This window comes from Wyeomyia smithii, chromosome 2 (assembly GCF_029784165.1).
Source record: "Wyeomyia smithii strain HCP4-BCI-WySm-NY-G18 chromosome 2, ASM2978416v1, whole genome shotgun sequence".
NCBI lineage: Eukaryota > Metazoa > Arthropoda > Insecta > Diptera > Culicidae > Wyeomyia > Wyeomyia smithii.
The window spans coordinates 177,081,438-177,101,645 of NC_073695.1; the positions used below are offsets into that span (position 1 = coordinate 177,081,438).

The window sequence follows — 20,208 nt, forward strand, 5'->3', positions numbered from 1 at the left end:
GGGAGGTTAATACGATAGAAAGAATAGCACTTTTTAATCCCTAAAAGTACTCCTCCATATGGGGTGTCTCGATCAAGGCGAATAATATTAAAATCATGGAAGTTGAGATCAATATTTGAAGTAAGCCAAGTTTCACAAATGGAAAATGCATCGCATTTGTTTTTATTTATCAAAACTTTAAACGAATCAATTTTTGGTAAAATACTTCTACAATTCCACTGTAAGACAGAGATAGAATCCTTCATATACGCAGTTGAATTAGGCATCGAAGGATACAATCGCTGCAAGGAGGGGCCATTGGGCAGTCAACTGCTTCAAAAATGATCTAACTGTTGGGAGGAATGCTGTAAGAAAAATTTTAATTGGATCGGGTACTTTGACATTTTCAAAAATCCAGTCCACAATGTCAGAAAATTTCACTAATCCAGAGTTTGTTTCATCAACTGGATGTGCAAAAGGAACAACTGGGGTTTTTGATGTTCCTGGCAGTGCTGGGAACTCCTTCTGGGACTTTAAATTTGCAAGCCCAGGAGGAGTTTGCTTCGGGTTTTCCGCAGCACTGTTTGGTTTGCTTGTAACTTTCATTTCACTTTGAGAAATCTTAGGACCTTTTCTGGGAAGTTTAGGAGAGGAAATATTTTTCCTCTTTCTAGACTCCCCAGGATTGGCGTAAGATGTTCCCGCTGGTGAATCGTCAGAATCGGTTTCATCAGAGGACAACAGATCATAAGGGTTTGATGTAATGGGAGAAGTGGTAACGGTCTTCCTCAGCATCTCAGCGTAAGAACGCTTCGAACGCTCTTTGAGAAACCTCTTTATTTTATCCCTGCGCTGCATGTACACCGCACATGTCGAGAGCTCATGCTGACTCTCCCCACAGTGAATGCATTTTTCAGCATTTTTACTGCAGGAATCATCCGCATGATTCTCCCCACACTTGCCACAACGTGCCTTATTGCAGCAGTAGGCGGCGGTGTGGCCTAACTGCTTACAATTCAGGCAGTTCATGACGCGTGGCACATATAATCGCACAGGGAGACGAACCCGGTGGATCGAGACGTGGCTTGGTAGCGCTGATCCGGCGAACGTAACTCGAAACGAGTCTGACGGGGTGTATACTGTTTTGCCACCGATGATCGATGCTGACCGCAACTGCTTGCAGTCGAGCACCTTTACATCGGGACAGGTTTTGTTTTTAAAGCACCCTTTGGCACTTTCCAGTATACACTCGACGGACAGACTCGAATCGGTTATGACACCGTCGATCTCCACGTCTCGTGCGGGTATGTAAACGCGATACTCGCGTGTGAAGAGCTCAGAGCAAGCTATATCGTTGGCCTCTTTCAGGTTACTGACCACGACACGGAGCCTGTTAGGCCGGACCTTGGAAATTTCGGTCACGCCCTTGTACTCCTTCGTCAGGTCTTTAGAAATCTGCAAGAGGTTCAACTGCTTCGATTTCGGTCCCGCCTTTGGCCGAAAATAGACAGTATAGCTGCCCTGGGCTCCGTCTGGGTAAAGCCTGGGGCGAGGGGGGACTGAAGAATGAACAGGGGAGGGGGTAACAGAAGGGTCAGGGTCAGAGGGGTTCGGGGATGGTGGCGCGAGAGGCGAGGGATCTACATCCATCCCGCTAAGTCTAGCGCACTAGCGCCGACAAGAGCACGTACTTTTTTACTTCTTCCTTCCAGTAAGGTTGGTTGTCCGATCGTTCGAAGTTGCAGCCGTTACAGCCAGCAGCACCAATACAGCAGCACCAAACAGCCACCAGCAGCGAGCCAGGTGTGAGATCACTCCACACAGCGATACAACTCACTGTCAACTGATGGCTCCTTCTTTTTCCTCTTTTGTGTCTCGTCCACTGCTGTAGCACAATTCAGCCAGCAGCCAAATCGGCTTACGCACCAGCTGGTAGTCACGATGCGAAACAGTTGCACAAAGGCGCGACCTTGAACCCGGATTAATTTCACTCGACCAGGCAAACACTTGTTCACACGTCTTTTGTTTTATATTCTATCGGAGCGATCACCGATCACACGTCCGATACTGATGCGTGTTCGGCACAGGTCACAAAACCTATTGCTCTGATTAATTAAATACCGCTCGAAGTTATATAGAGTTAGAAAAAGCAGTGCTAGAGAAAAGTGATAACTGTTATACAGTATAGTGCACACAGAAATAGAGACATATGCAGTGAGTACAGTTTGTTAAGGAACAGTCGAATTTAAATTTAAGAAAATCTATTTTTACACATAGCCTAATTAAGACGCCATTTGCAATACACACCAGACAACCTATGTTGGACACCAACACACTGAACAATAAAACGATAATCTTTTCTGTAAGTACAAACACATACAAAAAGTAGGAGGGTGGTATTCAAGACACGACCGCATGACGTTGGACTACGGTATTCTTATATTCCATTAAAACAAATAATAGAGAGAATTGCAACTCTAGTATTTGCTGCAATTTTATCTTACAGTGCATTTCTGGATGCTGAGACGTTAAAACGTTATAAATAATAATATATACTAAAAGAATGGATATCTTTTATTTAATCGCTGTCATTTCATACATATTCGAATCAACCCTTTGTTTGCTGCACTACCAAGACAATCATTTAATTGAGCGAATTGGTAAAATTTTCCTATCTAAGCAAAAAGCAAACTTTACGAAACTATCTGAAATTGGAGCCCAGAACCGAAAATTTTAAATTTGAAAATTGTTTGACATTTAATCGATAAAACTCATGCTAGGTTAGTTCCAGCCCAGCATATAACTTCATGTATTTGAAAAAAAAAACGTTTGGTTCAATAACTCAATATAGCAAGAGCTCAATCACACGTTTTTCGGTAGTTGTTATCAAGGTTTGGGCGAGTGACAGGAAAATATCTTAACTTCTTCAGTTGTGATTTAGAGCATTTCTAATTGTTTTGTTATTTTTCACGATAGCGACAAGTTTGTTTCTTTCTCTGTGTGCGAGAAACAAAATCAAAACCGCGCACCGAGAAACAAAAACGAAAATTTAATGAATGCTCATTGAGAAAACTTGCAACTCTTTTTACCAATAACTTATGATACTCAAAAGAACCCGTTTTGATCTAAATCAAATTTCTAGTAAATAAGTGTTGATCATTCATAGGTAGTAATTTTTCCTCGATGAATAAAGACTGACTGAAGAAGTTAAAATCGCTGCTGTAAAATCAAATTCACAACTGTGTTCGTCAGGACGTTTTAATATTTTCAATGACAATAATAATCTTCGATAAACACCCGCTATAGTTATTCACACACATGCTATAACTATCTAAACACGCGTTAAAACTATCCATACACACGCTGTAGCTATAGCTATCCATACACACGCTATTCCTTTCCATACATTCGATACAACTATCTATACACACGCATAAGCTATCCAACCATGTGCTATTACTATCCATACATACGCTATAACTAATCATTACACACGCAGCAGCTATTCACACACAAGCTATAACTATCCGTACACACGCTGAAGATATACACGCAATAGCCATAATATGCTACACATGCTAGTGTCTTACACACGCTATAGCTAGCCATACACACGCAACAGCGCCATCCCTATCATCGCAAATGTCATAGCAATACAGATGCACATACGCTATATGTGCACACTGCACACACACCCAACGTTTTCACCCAACGATATCTGAATTGGATTACCGCTGGTGGGGTCCAACTCAGATCGAAGGAGCACCGAACTGAATGAAGAAATGCAGCTTCCCACTACCTCCGCCGCTGCTGACTGATACCTCCGCTCTGGTTCTGCTGCAGCTCAGTTTGGCCGCTGGAATCAGCCACCGCTGCTGATTATACAATGACTGCTATGAGACGACACAGGCTATTATATAGCCCAAAGCAAAAATCCATCCGCGAGCAAACAAGAAGCGAGCTTGTGATTGGTTGGATGTGCACGACTTTTAACACAACTTTTAACTAGTTTAGTATCGAAAACATATTTAAATTATTATATGACAATCTTGCGCAATATTTCCCCTATCAATCAAGCCATTGGTGTTTAGAATCTGTTCAGTGGTAATGATAAAAGAAGCATTTTAAAACGGTGTTGAAACACCTGTTGCAGCTACCGAAAGCGAGCTCGTTATTGGTTGAAAGCTGTGAGACTGTTTACAAAGTCAGATCGGTTGTATCCGTTAGTGTCGACTGTGCTTGTGAAGAGAGGTGGTGATTGGTTGCACGGTATGATTTAAACAATCGATGTGATTTATCAATTTTTCAATAGTGTATCTCGAACAATAGGTTATTTTTGTTACATAAATTCAACCGTAAAAGAATTTCTGATCGGTTGATGCCAAAACCTCGAAATTCTGAAAAGAAATGACTGATATATAAGCGCTCAAAACCTGACCACTTTTCTCTGGTTTTCCCCGGTTGAATTACTAGATTTTCAAATTCAGGTGCCTAACTTCGATATAGATGTTAGTCCAACGTCAAAAACTCAAAACAGTAACAGAAAAAGGAAAACTACACGTATTGTATATTTTTAGACTCCTTGAAAAAGGTGAAATAAAGTCACCGAAACTGTCGGATTAAGAAACAAAAAATCGTTTTTGCTTCTATACACGGACTGATTAAGCCGATAAATCTACAAAAAAAAACATAACCTCTAAACTAAAAATCCGATTACAATAAAATTCAATAGGGTTTTATGGGACAACAAGGCCTTCCATTTGCAATTAATTTCATGAAAATCGGTCCAGCCATCTCTGAGAAAAGTAAGTGAGAATAAAAATCTGCACATACACACAAACACACACACACACACACACACACACACACACACATACACACACACACACATACACACACACACACACACACACACATACAGAAAATTCTCAGCTCGTCGAGCTGAGTCGAGTGATATATGCCATTCGGCCCTTTGGAGTACTTTTATATCTTCGGTTTTGCAAGTGATTGCTAAACCTTTCTAGGAGAAAGGCAAAATATGCTAGTTTTAGTTCTAGTGTTAAGTTTAGTAGAAATAAGATTGTTTGGCTCCGTTTAACATTTCATGTTTTTCATGGACGTTCTTCGCTGTAATCTATATCGTTAAGCGCAGGTCAATGTTTCAAGGACTATGAAGCAATAGCTATAACTCAATGGAAGATATAGCCCGTGAGTATTTTTCAAATGACCAAATCTACTACTTCAAGAACCGAGGAACCTGACAGCTGAATGGGGTAACTGAACGCTTCAATCCGACAAGTAGTTGGTGGACATCCTTACAAAGGCGCTGGACGTTAGATGATTCGAAGATCTACGACGAACAGTTGGTCGGCGTGCGACCAGACCGAACCAAGCGCCAAAAACATTATTTCGAGTAATCGGCGATCAAAGTTTACCCATTCCGTATGCTTCCTACAAGTTGCTGCAGAGAAATTTTGTTATTATACCATAATAAACTGTTCAAATGATTTCGTTTTTTCATAAAAGATAGATTATCAGTTTTAACATCCAATAGTGTTAAAAACTCAATTTTCAAAAAAATGGCGCTTGGTTCGGTCTGGTCGCACGCCGACCAGTTAAGCTTCATAATCAAAAGGGGTTGACGAAGTAGGCACTGTGCCAAGAAGGCCTTAAGAAGTTGACAAGCGCCCATTAAAAAGATTTTCAGTCATTCCCAATCGAGATGTGCAATAATTGTGATTGAAATTGTATCTTAGTCGTTAACGTTTGCCTGAGTTCGTATTTGTCTGCCCAAGTCCCAGTCTGATGTTATTCTAGAATTTTTTATATATTAGATAATTTTGAGAAATGGCAGTCTAAAAAAGTCAACTTAAACTGCTGACTGCTTAAATTATCGAGTTTTAATTTTTTCAATTTTTTTGCCCACTCATATTGCCTTACACTTACAAGAATTCACTAGCCATAATGTTTTTATGTTATTTAAGTTGTAATAAAGTTCTCTACTTGTCCGTTGATACCAATGAAATACAAGCGCTCAAATCAGTCTCATTAACCAAGTGTTGTCAATAGATCTTCAGTGTTGTCCCGACTCTTGAGGAGAATTTTGGGATTTCATTCACGGTTGACTTTCATATACTGGAAATTAATAACAAATAACAAAGTGTGGTACCGCTCTAAGAAGTCTCGATTTGATGTGTTAAGCCGCCAGGAAGCAACTATTCTTATAACTAATGACAGAATACCATTCCAAGTCCAGTTTTATTATATATGTATATCGCGCGATATCTTATTAAGACCTGATTCGCGTTTTAGCCTACCAACGCCGCAAGCTCCGTTGCTAACACCATGTCGCGATCAGGACACGCTGGCTCAACTTTATTACCAGAACACTTGCGGCATGAACTCCAACATTGACAACTATATGCTCGCTTTTTCGGAGGGATGTTACGATTTTATCGCGCTAACGGAAACTTGGCTGGACGATCGTACCCTATCATCTTATCTGTTCGGTGACGAATATGAGGGTTTCGCTGCGACCGGAGCTCACTTAACAGCCATAAAACGATCGGTGGAGGCGTACTTATCGCTGTTCGTCGCCGCTTGGAAGCAAATATTATCAGTGATCCCTCGTGAAATATGCTTGAACAGATTTGGGTGTCTGTCCAGCTAGCCGATAAAAAACTATTCATTTGCGTTGTTTACTTCCCACCTGAACGTACCCGTGAAAAGCAACTGATCGATGCCCATCTGCAGTCTGTTTATTCGATAACCGCTAAAGCCAAACCGTGCGACGAAATCATCATAGTTGGAGATTTCAATCTACCCAGTCTGCTCTGGCGCCCTTCTCGCGATGGCTTCTACTAGCCCGACCCGGCTCAGTCTACTTTTAACGATTGTGCACTGAACCTTTTTGACGGTTACAACGCCGCTGGCTTACAGTAAATCAACGGAAATCATAAATAAAGCGGACGTTGTCTGGACCTTTGCTTCGTCAGTATTAGCGAGACGGCCCCCAAGATGGCATACGCACCCGACCCTCTTGTTAAGACCTCACCATCCGGCTCTTGTACTGTCTCTTGAAAATCGATACAGTATCGATCCCCCGTTCTTATCAAATTCGACTCGATTCAATTTTCGTCGAGCTGACTATGATGGTTTGTTAAGCGCGCTACATAACGTTGCTGAACTAATACTTTAAATCCTATCGATATCGACTTGGCTGTAAATGATTGTACATCTATCTGTTACATCGTTACTGTTACATACATCGAACTGTTAGAACGCTTTGTTCCCAAAGTACGCAATCAGAAGTATCTTCCCCGGCAATCATCAGCACTACGTCGCCTGAAATCGTTGAAAAACGCTGCACTGAGAAGATTTTCAGCAAGTGGTATGCTTTGTTTACGCGATCACTATCGTCAAGTTAACTATGAGTACAAAAGATTACGACGACGTTGCTACTCTAATTATAGACGGCTCATGGAGAAAAAAGTTAAAGACAGACTCCAAGAAGTTTTGGAATTTCGTCAACATGCAGCGGAAGCAAGCTGGCCTGCCTTCTACTATGGAGCTTGCTGGTGAGAGAGCAGATTGCTCCAGCGCAATGTGCAAACTGTTTGCCAAGAAATTTTTGAGCGTATTCAGTAATAAAGTTCTCACTGAAGATCAAGTTTTCGAAGCTGCCAATAATGTTCCCGTTACTGGACGTTCCATCACCTCCATCAACATCGATGACACTATGATTATTGCTGCCGCTACTAAACTTAAACACTCTTTCTCTCCTGGTCCAGATGGCATACCTTCCACGTTACTAAAAAAGCGTATCTCCGGTTTAGTTATTCCATTGAGCTTTTTGTTCCGATTGTCGCTTTCCACGGGAAGATTTCCTACAGCTTGGAAACATGTTTTTTTGTTCCCGGTCTATAAGAAGGGTGATCGTACGCAAATCGACAACTACCGTGATGCATTGCCAGAATAGCATAGCTGACGAACAGCACGGATTTCTACCGAAACGTTCCTGCACGACGAACCTAATGTGCCTAACAAGTTTTGCTGTCGACAGCTTTATCGAAAGATCACAAACGGACACGATCTACACGGACCTCTCAGCCGCATTTGATAAAATAAACCATCGTGTTGCTGTCGCTAAACTCGACCGTTACGGCTTTAGCGGCCACCTTCTGAGCTGGTTAGAATCCTATCTAGTGGGACGTACACTGAGTGTTAAAATCCCAATCGTTTTCCGCTACTTCCGGGGTCGCCCAAGGCAGTCATCTTGGCCCACTAGTGTTCCCGCTTTATTTCAACGACGTTCACTACTCCGTAAAATGCCCTCGTCTAGCATTCGCCGATGATTTTAATCTTTTCAGCAAAATAAAACATACCACCGACGCCACTTTTCTTCAGCAACAACTTAACATATTCGCCAACTGGTGCGAGTTGAGTTGAATGACACTTAACCCATCCAAATGCTCCGTGATCACGTTCACTAGAAAACTCCGGCCACTACATGTTGACAGTTCTTAACAGTTCCCCAATACAACGAGTCGAATTCATCAAGGACCTCGGAGTGCTTCTGGATGAAAAACTCACCTTTAAACAACATATATCTTTCATCGTAGCGAAAGCTTCCAGACAACTGGGACTTATTTTCCGAATGACGCGTGATTTTAAAAGTATCCACTGTTTAGTCACGCTCTACTGTTCGCTGGTCTTCACTGGAGTACTGTTCAACGGTCTGGATCCCTCACTATAACAATGCTAGCCATCGAATCGAAAAGATCCAGCGGAGGTTTGTACGTTATGCCCTTCGAACGCTCCCTTGGCGGCAACCTACGCGTAATACTAGGTACGAGGATCGCTGTCAGCTTCTTCAGATCGACACTCTACAACTACGCCGAGAAACAGCGCGTGCTATGCTAGTATCAGATATCCTGACATCACGAGTTTACTGCCCTGCCATTCTTCGCCAAATCAACCTGAATGCCCCCACTAGAACTATGCGAAGGATGCCAGCATTGCTATTGCCCTTTCGTCAAACCAACTACAGCTCTAATAGTGCCATCATCGGTATACAACGCGCTTTCAACAGAGTATCACAAGCCTTCGATTATCATTTATCGTTTAGTGTTATACGCTCGAAATTTTTGTTACTGTTCCGTCGATTTCTATATTAGTAGCCATTAGGACATGTTATTTCATGTCTGTTGGCAGTAGTAGTAAATAAATAAAATGAAATAAAATAAATAAAAGACCGAAAAATCCATACTTTTCGTTTCGCATTTATACAACTAGTTGAGCGTCCCCGGCGATGCTCGGAATTAAAGGGTTCATAATTTAAAAGAATTTCTTATACCTATCTTTGTGCTTATAAATCCGTGATGAATTTCAAACTGGAAGCTCGGGTCAATTTCTTGCCTTTGGACATCATCATCATATAGTTGGTAATTACCCATTTTAGGCTCTGTTCTCGAAACTAGAAGTCTTGAATTTATAAATAACAATTGGAATTGTTTTTCGGCTTCGCTTCTATTCTTTAGGCTGTTTCTGCAAACCAAGAGTTGTCATTTTCAAAATCTGGAGTCAATTTACGATGTCAGGGTGCCGGAAATACCCTTATGGGCAGGAAATACCCTCATATGACCGTTATTGAATGTATTCCTTAAACTACAGACGGTGTTATAAACAGATACGCAAAGAGTGAGGTCGAAAACTCCAAGTGAACCGTCAAATCGAGGCTCCAAGTGTGCAAAGTAAACAAACTTAGGCGTGTTACTTTTCGTACAGAATGTGTGTTGCAATCAGTATAAATGTTATGAATCACTGTCACGTGCAATTTTGGTATGAACGGAAAATGTGTTCGTTATGCTCGTATTATGAGTGATGTATTATAAATTAAAAAATTGCATGAACAAGCTTTGAAACTCAATAATATATCGTTACAAAGTTTCGTAATTTCATTACACTTTATAGTGCGTATGAAAAGTCATGCGAAATTAAACGTGGTTGCCAGTATTGTTTAAAATAAAATATTAGTAAAGGGTTGCCATATTTACTGCTTTTCTCTTTGCGTTTCTCTCCCTACCTGAAACTGGAGGCAGCCATTTTGGATTTACTATCATGCTGCTTGGAAAACTGGGAGAGGTTTTTTCAAGTTTTTAAGAAAACACTTTTACGCGCTGAATATATTTTGTTGTAAAATGGTAGAACTTAATATAAAAGATTCAAAAATAATGAAACCTGTAGTACTTTCTTTACAAACCGGTGCTTCTACCCTAACAGAGATCGAAGTAAACCACGAACGCGAACGGACGTGATTTTTCTCCTGCGTCACAGTTTTCTCGCTGGATATATTTTCTTTATTGTTTTTGGTAAAGGTGTTTGAGGGTTACAATCAGGGGGGATTTACTGCTGTCGAAATTCATATATGTGTGCGTTATCGCAGATCAACTCTGGTCCATGAAGTTTGTTGGTTCATGACGTTTAAAAGATTTCCTGTGTGGCCCGGAAACTTCATGGTTTTCAGCTAATTGCAGGCTGCTGCCACCAAATTTCACTACGTAACGCAGTATTAATGAAAGTTTTCCGCGATTTCTAGAGTTTTGTTAAAAAAGAACGTTACAATTCTACTAAATTTTACTTCAATCAAAACGACACAAATCAAAACAACCGGACGCCTTGTTGCCAAATATGCTGGTCACGGTTACACGATATTTGACAGATAGATTCTCCCTGGTTAAAATGCAGGTCGGTTCATGAAGGAGACGTACAAATTTTCGCTCGTTGGTATATCCGAAGAAAAATGGTTTAATTTGTGAAACATCCACCAATTGCGTGTAGTAATGCCGTAAACATCGATGGCTGCAATACAGAGAGAGAGTGGTACTACGCCACCGTCGTTTGCAGCTGTTTTCTTGTATAGTTAATCGCCCTGCAAATGGCTGTTATAAAAGCGCAGTGTTGTGTTGGTTACATTTATTAAACGCGTTCGTGTGCATGCAGAGAGTGTATCGTGTATTAAGTTCATCGTAGTGAAACCTCTTCTCCAGTGTTACGCTGTACATATATACTTGTCGCCGTTAGCAAGTTCTGCTGAGAAAGGCAAAAACCGTGAGAGCGGTAACTCTGAAGACGGTTTGTTTGTGCTCGATCTGGTGCGAGCGTGGCGGCATGCTAGGCTTACTGAATGCGGCTTCGGCGTCTAAGATAAGTGCATACATTTATAGACATGTTTTGAAATTTTGAACTTAAAATTTGTCTAATTACTTGGTTTCGATATGCATAGGAAGGTAGTAGTTTTCACTGACAAGAATTATTTTTTTTTTTTATTTTTTATTTCTTATTGTAGTGTGTGTAGAACAGTATGATTATTTTTGCGATGAATTTGTGCGCCATTTGATGGCAAATTCATCTTCCATGTAGCTACTACAGCGTAGCACTTTCGCACTGTTCTAGAACCTCATTTTTGCACCGCTTGAAAAGGTGTACCACACGATTGCTGTTTATCTATTTTGCGATATTTCCTAGTATTAAAAATGTCTTGAAATTGCGACAGAAATATATCTGATGACTCTGTTTTGATATGCATTGTTGTTCCTTTTCTATTTATGACTTCACTAGCTTTTGAATAATTATTTTTACGCTATGGCAAATGTTTGTTAACTATGCTAAATTTTCATAGACGCAGATCCAAAACGGTAAAAGGAATAAGAATTGTTTTGGCATTTAGGAATACTATATTGTTGTGTCGAGTACTTTCCTGCGGCCGTGCTACACTGTCCCGGACTACATTTTATAGCTCGGAAACGAACACGCAGGCGAAGCTACACGTAGCTGTTTTTTTTTTCGTACGGCATTTGAGAGTATTTGTTTTTGTTGTTGGTGTTTTCGTGTTTTCGGCCTGCAACCTGTCTCTTCCGGGTTTTGTCCGGGTGTAGTCGGATACAGAAAAAGTGTAGTCCGTAAAGTGAAAAAAAAAAGTACAGGACGAAAGTATAGTCCGGGTGTGAATGCGCCGAGGAAGCAAGTTCGACATGACTCATGATTCTACGCATGTCGCAGTTCGCAGTGTTTAACAAAACGGTACTCATCACTCAACTTAGTAATGAGCCAACATAACGCGTAACATTACTTGAACTCGTCGTGGTACGAATGTGCGCGATCATGCTCTAAGCAGAGTTTTATTAGAAAGAAATATTTTTACCCAGATAGTACTGGTGTGGTTTGTGTAATTTGGAGTATATGGTGCATTGATGCTAGTAGAAGTCGAAATCTTATGATTAATTTTTTTCGATTTCTTAGCTTTTTGTATACTTTAGAGGTTTTTGTATACTATGTCCCAGTTTTGACTAGTTCGGCATTTTGGTAACAAACTTGAGATATATATTTTGGTCAATATGCATATCTGCATTTATAAAACTATTGGGGCTTTGTATGCATGAAACTTTGCCAATTTTTCTATTTGATAGGTAACACTAACATCGACAACTAATAGAGAATCGGCGTGAAATATCATGTTCCTTAACCTCTGCGGCTCTGCGTCGGTAGGCGTGAATTGAGCGGTCTTGCATAATGCTTCGGTGTAAACACGTTTTCGGCCCGGGAGAGTTTTACTCATATAAAGGTTTTCGAAATGTGACCCAACTCTGTGATATGTTAGTTCAAATCGTCCACAAAGTGTAGTATAACATTTTGCGTTTCACTAGGATATACCACACATACCTGTGCGTAACCCTAAAAACACTTGTTTATTCCTGCTTTAAATCGGTCGTAAATCAGGAAACCGCTTTTTAAGAACAGAAAACAGTATACAAGAAACGTCGTTAGTCGATCTGTTAAGCTCAAAGCCAGATATCCGGGTGACCGAATATCTAGATACTTTGCGTCGATACCCTTCATGAGGTCGTATTTTCTACAGATTGGTTATAACCGTGTTTTAATTTTCGGTATAAAGAGGGTCACTTCACAAAGAAGTGATCCGAGTGGCGAGGCGTTAACGTGGACTCAACTCTCGTAGCTTTCGTAACATTGTGTAGTCAGCTAAGATAAATTATTGGGAGATACGTTTCGGTAGTTGCATAATGACTTCATAAACAGATGACCGAATATTTCTGGAGTCTGGTGGTGTTATATCATCAAACAGAATGAGTTTGAATCGCGGGCGGTCAATCATGCTCATGCTCATGCTCAAACCGGTGCTTCTACCCTAACATTTTTATTTTTATTCATGAATGTTAGAAAATTTAGACTTTATTCAATTATTCAACGGTCCAACAATTGTAATCATATTTGGAAAATAAGTTTGTAAGTTCAGTATCGACTCTTCCTGAATCGAAGAATTGTGGTATAGAGAATGCATACATAATTTCTAGTACAATGAATAATGAACTTAATCTAAAAGGAATACCCCGCTTTTTTGCGGATGACACAGCCTTATTCTATCCACGAAAAAGTTCACAGGCAATAATATCTTGCATAGAACAAGATCTTAGAACAAGAGTCCCGTTCGAGTATTTTCAAATTAATTTTTTGTCCTTAAATTTACAAAAGACTAAATATATACTTTTACTTTCTAGTAAAAAACAACCTATTGTCGTAAATAGCCCCGATATGCTCCAATAAGAAAATATTTCACAGAATGTCATTAAAACGAAAATTATAAGCTGCAGTTGTCACTGCTTACAGAATTTCTTTTTAGAAAATAATAACGTAATTGGCATCGGTCATAAAATTTATTAAAATTTTAATTACTCGATTCTAAGTCTAACACAATTGTCTTGTTGCTGCCTGCCACGTAAGGAACAGCATTAAAACTATAAGCATATCCTCTTGTCATGTAATAACGTATAATCTTCATTGTTGGTACACCGCAAATCCCCTTGTCACAAGGATTTATTACGATACTCCTCATGCAATATCGCAAATAATTTTAAACTTAGTTAAATTTTGTACGGCACTTGGTGCCTCAACATGATGGCGTATTGAAACGTTGTACTAAAACTAAATAAAAATGTACACAAGCTTCGTCTTTTACTGATTGATTACAATATTCTATTTTTGGGCTAACTCTTGTTTTGCCGCATTTAATGATTTAAAGGTTTCCGCAACTGAATGTCCTGGCCCTTAGTATAACATCGAATGAAAGTACATCGTCACTACGAGAGTTCGGTGTATTTAATAAATGTGAATTGATTCGAAAATAGTTATTATATTTTCTCTCTACCCGTCTTACATGGTAAAATGTTCACCCGAAGCACTATGTTGGCCCTACTTATTATAAGACTGTAATGATTTGCTTAATGGTTTCAATTAGCTGATATTCTACAAAGATATGAAACTAAGCACACAATGGAACAGCTATATGCTAAAAATAGAATGGGAACAATCACAGAATCAACTGAAGGATTACGTATGGCCGTAAGTTCGATCTACTTTTAAACAATAGGATCTACTAGAAATGATTATTTTCAGTTCAAACATCTTAAATAATTGATAACTATAAGGGGATAGCATACAACCGGATTGAGTAGATCTGCATATTTAATTACATCAAGAGAACATATTTAATAGTAGACCGTACTAAAAGTATAGCACAACTAATTTTTTTCATAATTGAGATCCAATGGAAACATGTATGTACACAATACCTATTCAAATATGTTGGTGAGCATACTTTATAGACAGAAGTAGTAAAATGTTATTGCATTCATACGTGAAGTTAGTGCGCATGGTTAATTCTGTATTGTAAAAAAATAATCAAAATATAAATTATAAATAATTAGCAGAAATAGCTACTTCTACAAGAAGTCACAATTAACAATTAAAATAACAAATTCGGTTGAACCGTGATCAATTTAGGCCATTTTTCATTCCATTGTGTGCTGCTCAAACTATTCGGATCCCTTCTGGCTCCTTAGTTGCGTATGGTTATATTAGAGCGATCAGCTGTGAATACTTTGCACATCAGCTGTTGAGTGTGTAGTTGTAACTTGTGCGATATTCAGTAAGGTTGACGATAATCATTATATCACTATTTTATCGTATGACGGTGGCGGCGTTTCATCCGTTTCCTTGGTGCTTTCCGGCAACAGAATGGCAATATGGTATGGCGGCGGAGGCGCCAATAGGGCCAGCGAATTTTGCGGATTTGTTCCACCAGCGCTGCCGTTTAGCAGTGGTGACGGATGGCTATTCACTAGGTCCGGATTGTTCTGTCAAGTGTAGAAGAATATATAACTCTTTCTGAGCAGTCAATTTACGTTGTCTTTTCATACCTGAAGGGAATTCTGTTCCCCATTGGAGATGGTCTCCGATATCACATTGTTGGCAGAAATCTGCAGGTCCCTTGGACGTCGGCAGAGAGAAACTGTGCACGCTGCTAAGAAAAAGGTCGCCGAAAATGCACAGAATATGAGCACTTCCAGACCAGTTCCCTGAAATTTTCGATAAATACAAACGTGAATTGTATATTAAATTATTTTTATTGAATCATCCCACTTGATGGTCAAAATAAAATTTTGCTCCGGCCACAAACACGGTTGCCAGAGCGAGTGAAGCCCACATGCCGCATTTGAGATGCGCTGGCAGGAGTTGAGCATCCTGTCCGATGTGTGGTATCTGCTGGCTAAGTGCCCCAATTCCGAGCGAACCAGCGGTGTGATCGATTTCGATTGCATTCGCTTGTGGAGAAGAATTGCTAAAAAAAAGGAGAAGCTGAATGAATATCTATTTCTCTAAAATGAATGAATCGTTTTACACAATATTACTGGTATTGAAAAGTTATTGTATACTACAGAATAATGTACAGAAAAGTTTGATGGTACAAAAGGACATCAACATTGTTTAAAATTGAACAAAAGTTAAAATAGAGGTTTTCCGTAAAAACTCTTATTCGCTTAAACGAAGACTTCTAACTTTGAAATCTCATTCTCATTCAATTTTTTTATTTGAGGCTTGTAACTACTTGGGCTTCAAATGTTGAATTGAAACCTGAAAAGTCATTGTTGAGATTTGGGAGGGAGAACGGGTACCGGAGACGTGTTCGGAAGGTTTTGTGTGTTACGTTCACAAAAAGGACGACAAGCTGGAGTGCTGCAATTACTCGGCTATCAATCTGCTGAACACCAGAAAGTGTTAGAGGAAGAGCGGGGAATAACACGAGTGGCACGATATTCCAAAAGTCGGTCGACAATATCGACAGTGTGGCTCGGACCTTTGTTAAGATGGCAGATACCTACATCGGATGAAAGGCCGAGGCCAAGCGGATTGGACTGTTGGTGACCAGCATCGAAAACGAAGTACATGAAAGCAAGTGGTTCACGAGAAGACAGTGCTAACCTCCTACCCTGAGTTCAAGTTGGTGTTGATGCAATCGGGATGGAACCAGCAGAATACCAGCAGAGAAATTCATCGGCGCATTATGTCAGGAAATCGCGCATATTTTCGTCTCCAGAAGACGCTCCGATCGAGTAGAATTCGCCGTCGCATCAAGTTGACCATCTACAGGACCGGTAGTACTCTACGGCCATGAGACATGGACTATGCTTGTGGAGGATCTACGCACCCTTGCGGTCTTCGAGCGAAAGGTATTGCGTATCATATTCGGTGGCATGCAGATGGAGAACGAAACGTTTAGAAGGCGAGATAAGCACGAGCTGCAGGAGTTGCTTGGGAAACCATCTATCATCCACATCACTAAGATTGGCAGGTTGCGGTGGGTTGAGCATGTCGTAACCAACCCGTCAGGCACGAAACGGAGACTGGGCTCCTCAGCAAGACGGATCGATCAGGCGAAAAACGACCTACGGACCCCTACGCAGACTGCAGAGCTGGCAAACTGGAGCCATGGACCAAGTGGAATGGAGACTACGGCTTGGAACTGTTTGGTAAGGTTAGTTGAAAATCAAGTCCTTAATTACTAGACATCAGGCTTTTTTTTTTTCAAGTTAAGAAATTTAACTGTCTGTAGTTATCCTTTCTTTTCGATCCGAATTTTAGGTTAAAAAAAAGGTGGAAAGGTGCGAACTACAATCAATTACCACGACGCACTGAACTTTAAAATATCGGACACCGATTTCTGGTATCTATTCGACATCCAAGTTCCGGGGAGGTACCAGTTTTTGAATGGTTACCTCTATTTTACACAGCTCTCTGAAACGCGTTTTAGGAAGGAGGTTTCGATAAGTCCTCTCACTTGAGTGAGAGTTGAGATAGTTGAGTTGAGTTGAGATCAAAAAACGGGCATTAAACTCCTGAATTTTTATCAATATCGACAATTTCAATGACGGAAACGCTGGTTAATCAGCTGTCTTACGGATATTTAAAGTATTGATATACTTATGTTGCGATTTACCTTACCAATTTCGAGTGCTTCGTCTCAATACACAGGAGGCAGCATAAGTTGCTTAAATGGATTCCCTACCCTACATACCGTTTGAAAATATTGGAGAACAAAGAATCCACATGAGGTCTACTAAATACCAAGTTAGTTGCTAGCCCGGCGTTAGCGCCATTATCTTTAGATAAGGCGACATAGTAAATTGAACAATTCAATTGACGACATTGCACAGTGGGGCGACTCCATACAAAGGCTGGCTAAGCAAAAAAAAATGTCGATAAATGCGACAAAAACTTGGTATTTACATAATTTTGGGGCGCTGAGTACGAATTTGGCATCCATTTTTTATTTAGGGCCGTCCATAAAGCACGAAATCCAATTTTTAATATATTTTGGCACTTTTTTCTTTTTTATAGAATTATATGATCTTTGACCACAAATAGTGCCACCGGGCGTTCTCCCCATTAAAAAAAAAACGTAAATTATGGACGACCCCTCGAACTAAACAAATTTTGCCTAAATATATTTATTTTTTTAATAAACTAAAACAGCATAAGTAAAACAAACTATTTACATTTAATTTAAAAAATCATCATCAGCATCATCATCTTTCGCTGTGATCGCTTAAATCTCGTGTTTGTACTTATAAGCAGGAAAAATGACTTCTTCTAGTAATTTTCGATGTTTCATTGTTTCATATATATGTTATCTTCCTAATCCGGTTTCTTTGGTTGAAAGAAGACATTTAAATACTTGTATAACACCATGAATTGACAACTTTGAATTAGGTGGTGCTGCTGGAGTTGAAGGCTCCATAATAAAATTAAACGAATTTATTAATTTGAAAACCAAGACACTGGAATGACACAACTTTCTAAATGAATACGAAAAGATGCGGAGGGCGACGACTGTTCTTTGTTTTTTTCTCATAAAGCAAAATGTGTGCTTTACTTTTGTATGCAAACGAGTGCGAAGCAAAAGCAATCTTCAAACAGGCTATTGTTAGCCGGAGTTTGATGGTATGAATTTGCTGCTAGTATTTGACACTTCAATCAGTTAAGCGAATTTCATGATCATAAATCGAAAAGGGCTGAATGTTTTCAATATTGTTTTGAATTTGCAGAGAGTGATAAAGTTCGACATAATTAAAATTTCATAAAGATTTGTTTATTATTTTCTTCTTTAACACTTATTTTATATTTTAAGTTTAGTGAAGCGGGCAATGTATGTAGTTTCGCGGGAATGCGAAGATGAACGGGAATAGAAGGTGTGACTAGGATAAGAAAAAATTTTCCCTCGTCCAGACGGGACTCGAACCCGCAATCTCCGTTGTCTCCGGCAAGGTGTTTTGGCCAATTAAACTACTGGGTAAGGATAACTCTTCCTAAGACCAATGTCGAATCACCCTCTACTATTGTGTTCCCGCATCTCAGCACGCCGCGATGAAACTGCACACACTGCCCTGTGGAAGTTAATTTCTGTCAACTGAGATAGTGGTCTCTTTACGCACACTATGTATAATGACTTAGGTCTTGGGAAGAGTTACCCTTACCCAGTAGTTTAATTGGCCAAAACACCTTGCCGGAGACAACGGAGATTGCGGGTTCGAGTCCCGTCTGGACGAGGGAAATTTTTTTCTAATTCTAGTCACACCTTCTATTCCCGTTCATCTTCGCATTCCCGCGAAACTACATACATTGCCCGCTTTACTAAACTTAAAATGTAAGTCAATATGACAAAAAATGAAATTAGTTCGTAAAGTAAACTTATTTTATAACTTTTCATCGATAAATTTTGTGATTTTTGCCCAAATTTATATTTCATCCTTACGGATTGAGTACGATAACATAAATTTTCATTAATGGGGTAAAATGGTTATGATTAAAATTAATCCTGGATGAAATATCAACTTCAAAAATAAAAACTAAAAAAATCTGCTTTCGCTTTCTTCACTAAAGTGACAATTTGCGCAGTTTTGCGCTACAGCGGACAGTATGCATTTGAAAGCTTACGTTTTTACCTAAATTTTAAATGTAGTCACAACCGTGGCAAACTGCGGCAACTAAACTTTTAAGCTACTTTTCTACAAAAAATCACGGTTTTTTTAATTTTTTCCAGTGTCAGGCCTACTATGATCAAATTTTACAATATCTAATGGAAAGGGTTTGTTTCGCACAATATTTACAACAACTTTTCCTTTGACGTCAAAAATTCCAAGCTATCTTTGAAGCTACAGAGCGTTTCAAAGTAATGTACTTTTTTCGGAAAAAAGACAAAAAACGTCAGTTCGCCAAGCTTTGAAAAGTCATAAAAAATTCAGATTTCATGATATTGCGCCCAAATTTTGGATTTAGACACTTGAATGTTATAGCAATAAAGGAAAAATATTATGAAACAGCTAACGAACAAAATTTTTTTTGACTGATGGCCAGCGATTCCCCACTGTGCATTGACTGGTTGTTCAGATCTTTATATAAGGTCGAGGCAAACACTCGGGCCAAATCCCTTTTTACGTTGTGTTCAATGTTGTCAAGTTAACATAGAACATACGTGATAAAACCTAATGTGATTTTCACATACCTTGACGTCATTCTTTTCACATAAATTATACAAAATGACAGAGAACCAACAAGTATATGAAAAATAATGTGACTATTATTTCGAGTGTCATCACCGTTGATTTTTTTTCGATTCAGATCAGAATCATATACTTGTACAAATGAATTTTTATTATAGTCAGGAATCGTCTCCCTGGCATTTGAAAAGTTTTCTTGATTTGATGATCTTCATTAACATTTTTATGACGAATGATTGTCTTGCGTTGCTTTCAACAGATATTCAGTTGGCGTATGCTCGCAAAGAACAAATGGCGTCTGCGTTCTTGGACATTAAGG

At 39.5% G+C, this 20,208-nt stretch overlaps 1 protein-coding gene across 6 annotated transcripts in view; it reads right to left on the reverse strand.

Annotated features, from left to right (window-relative positions):
• Positions 1-13,690: 13,690 nt before the first annotated feature.
• Positions 13,691-20,208, reverse strand: part of LOC129721635 (uncharacterized) — a 54,900-nt gene continuing 48,382 nt past the window's right edge. For all 6 annotated transcript variants that reach the window (XM_055674417.1, XM_055674418.1, XM_055674419.1 and 3 more), the window contains exons 3-5: positions 15,475-15,673; positions 15,252-15,410; positions 13,691-15,188 (exon numbers count right to left, since the gene is read on the reverse strand). In XM_055674417.1, coding sequence (XP_055530392.1) covers positions 15,000-15,188; positions 15,252-15,410; positions 15,475-15,673 — 547 coding nt within the window. In that variant the 3' untranslated portion in view covers positions 13,691-14,999. The remainder of the gene's footprint in view (positions 15,189-15,251; positions 15,411-15,474; positions 15,674-20,208) is intronic.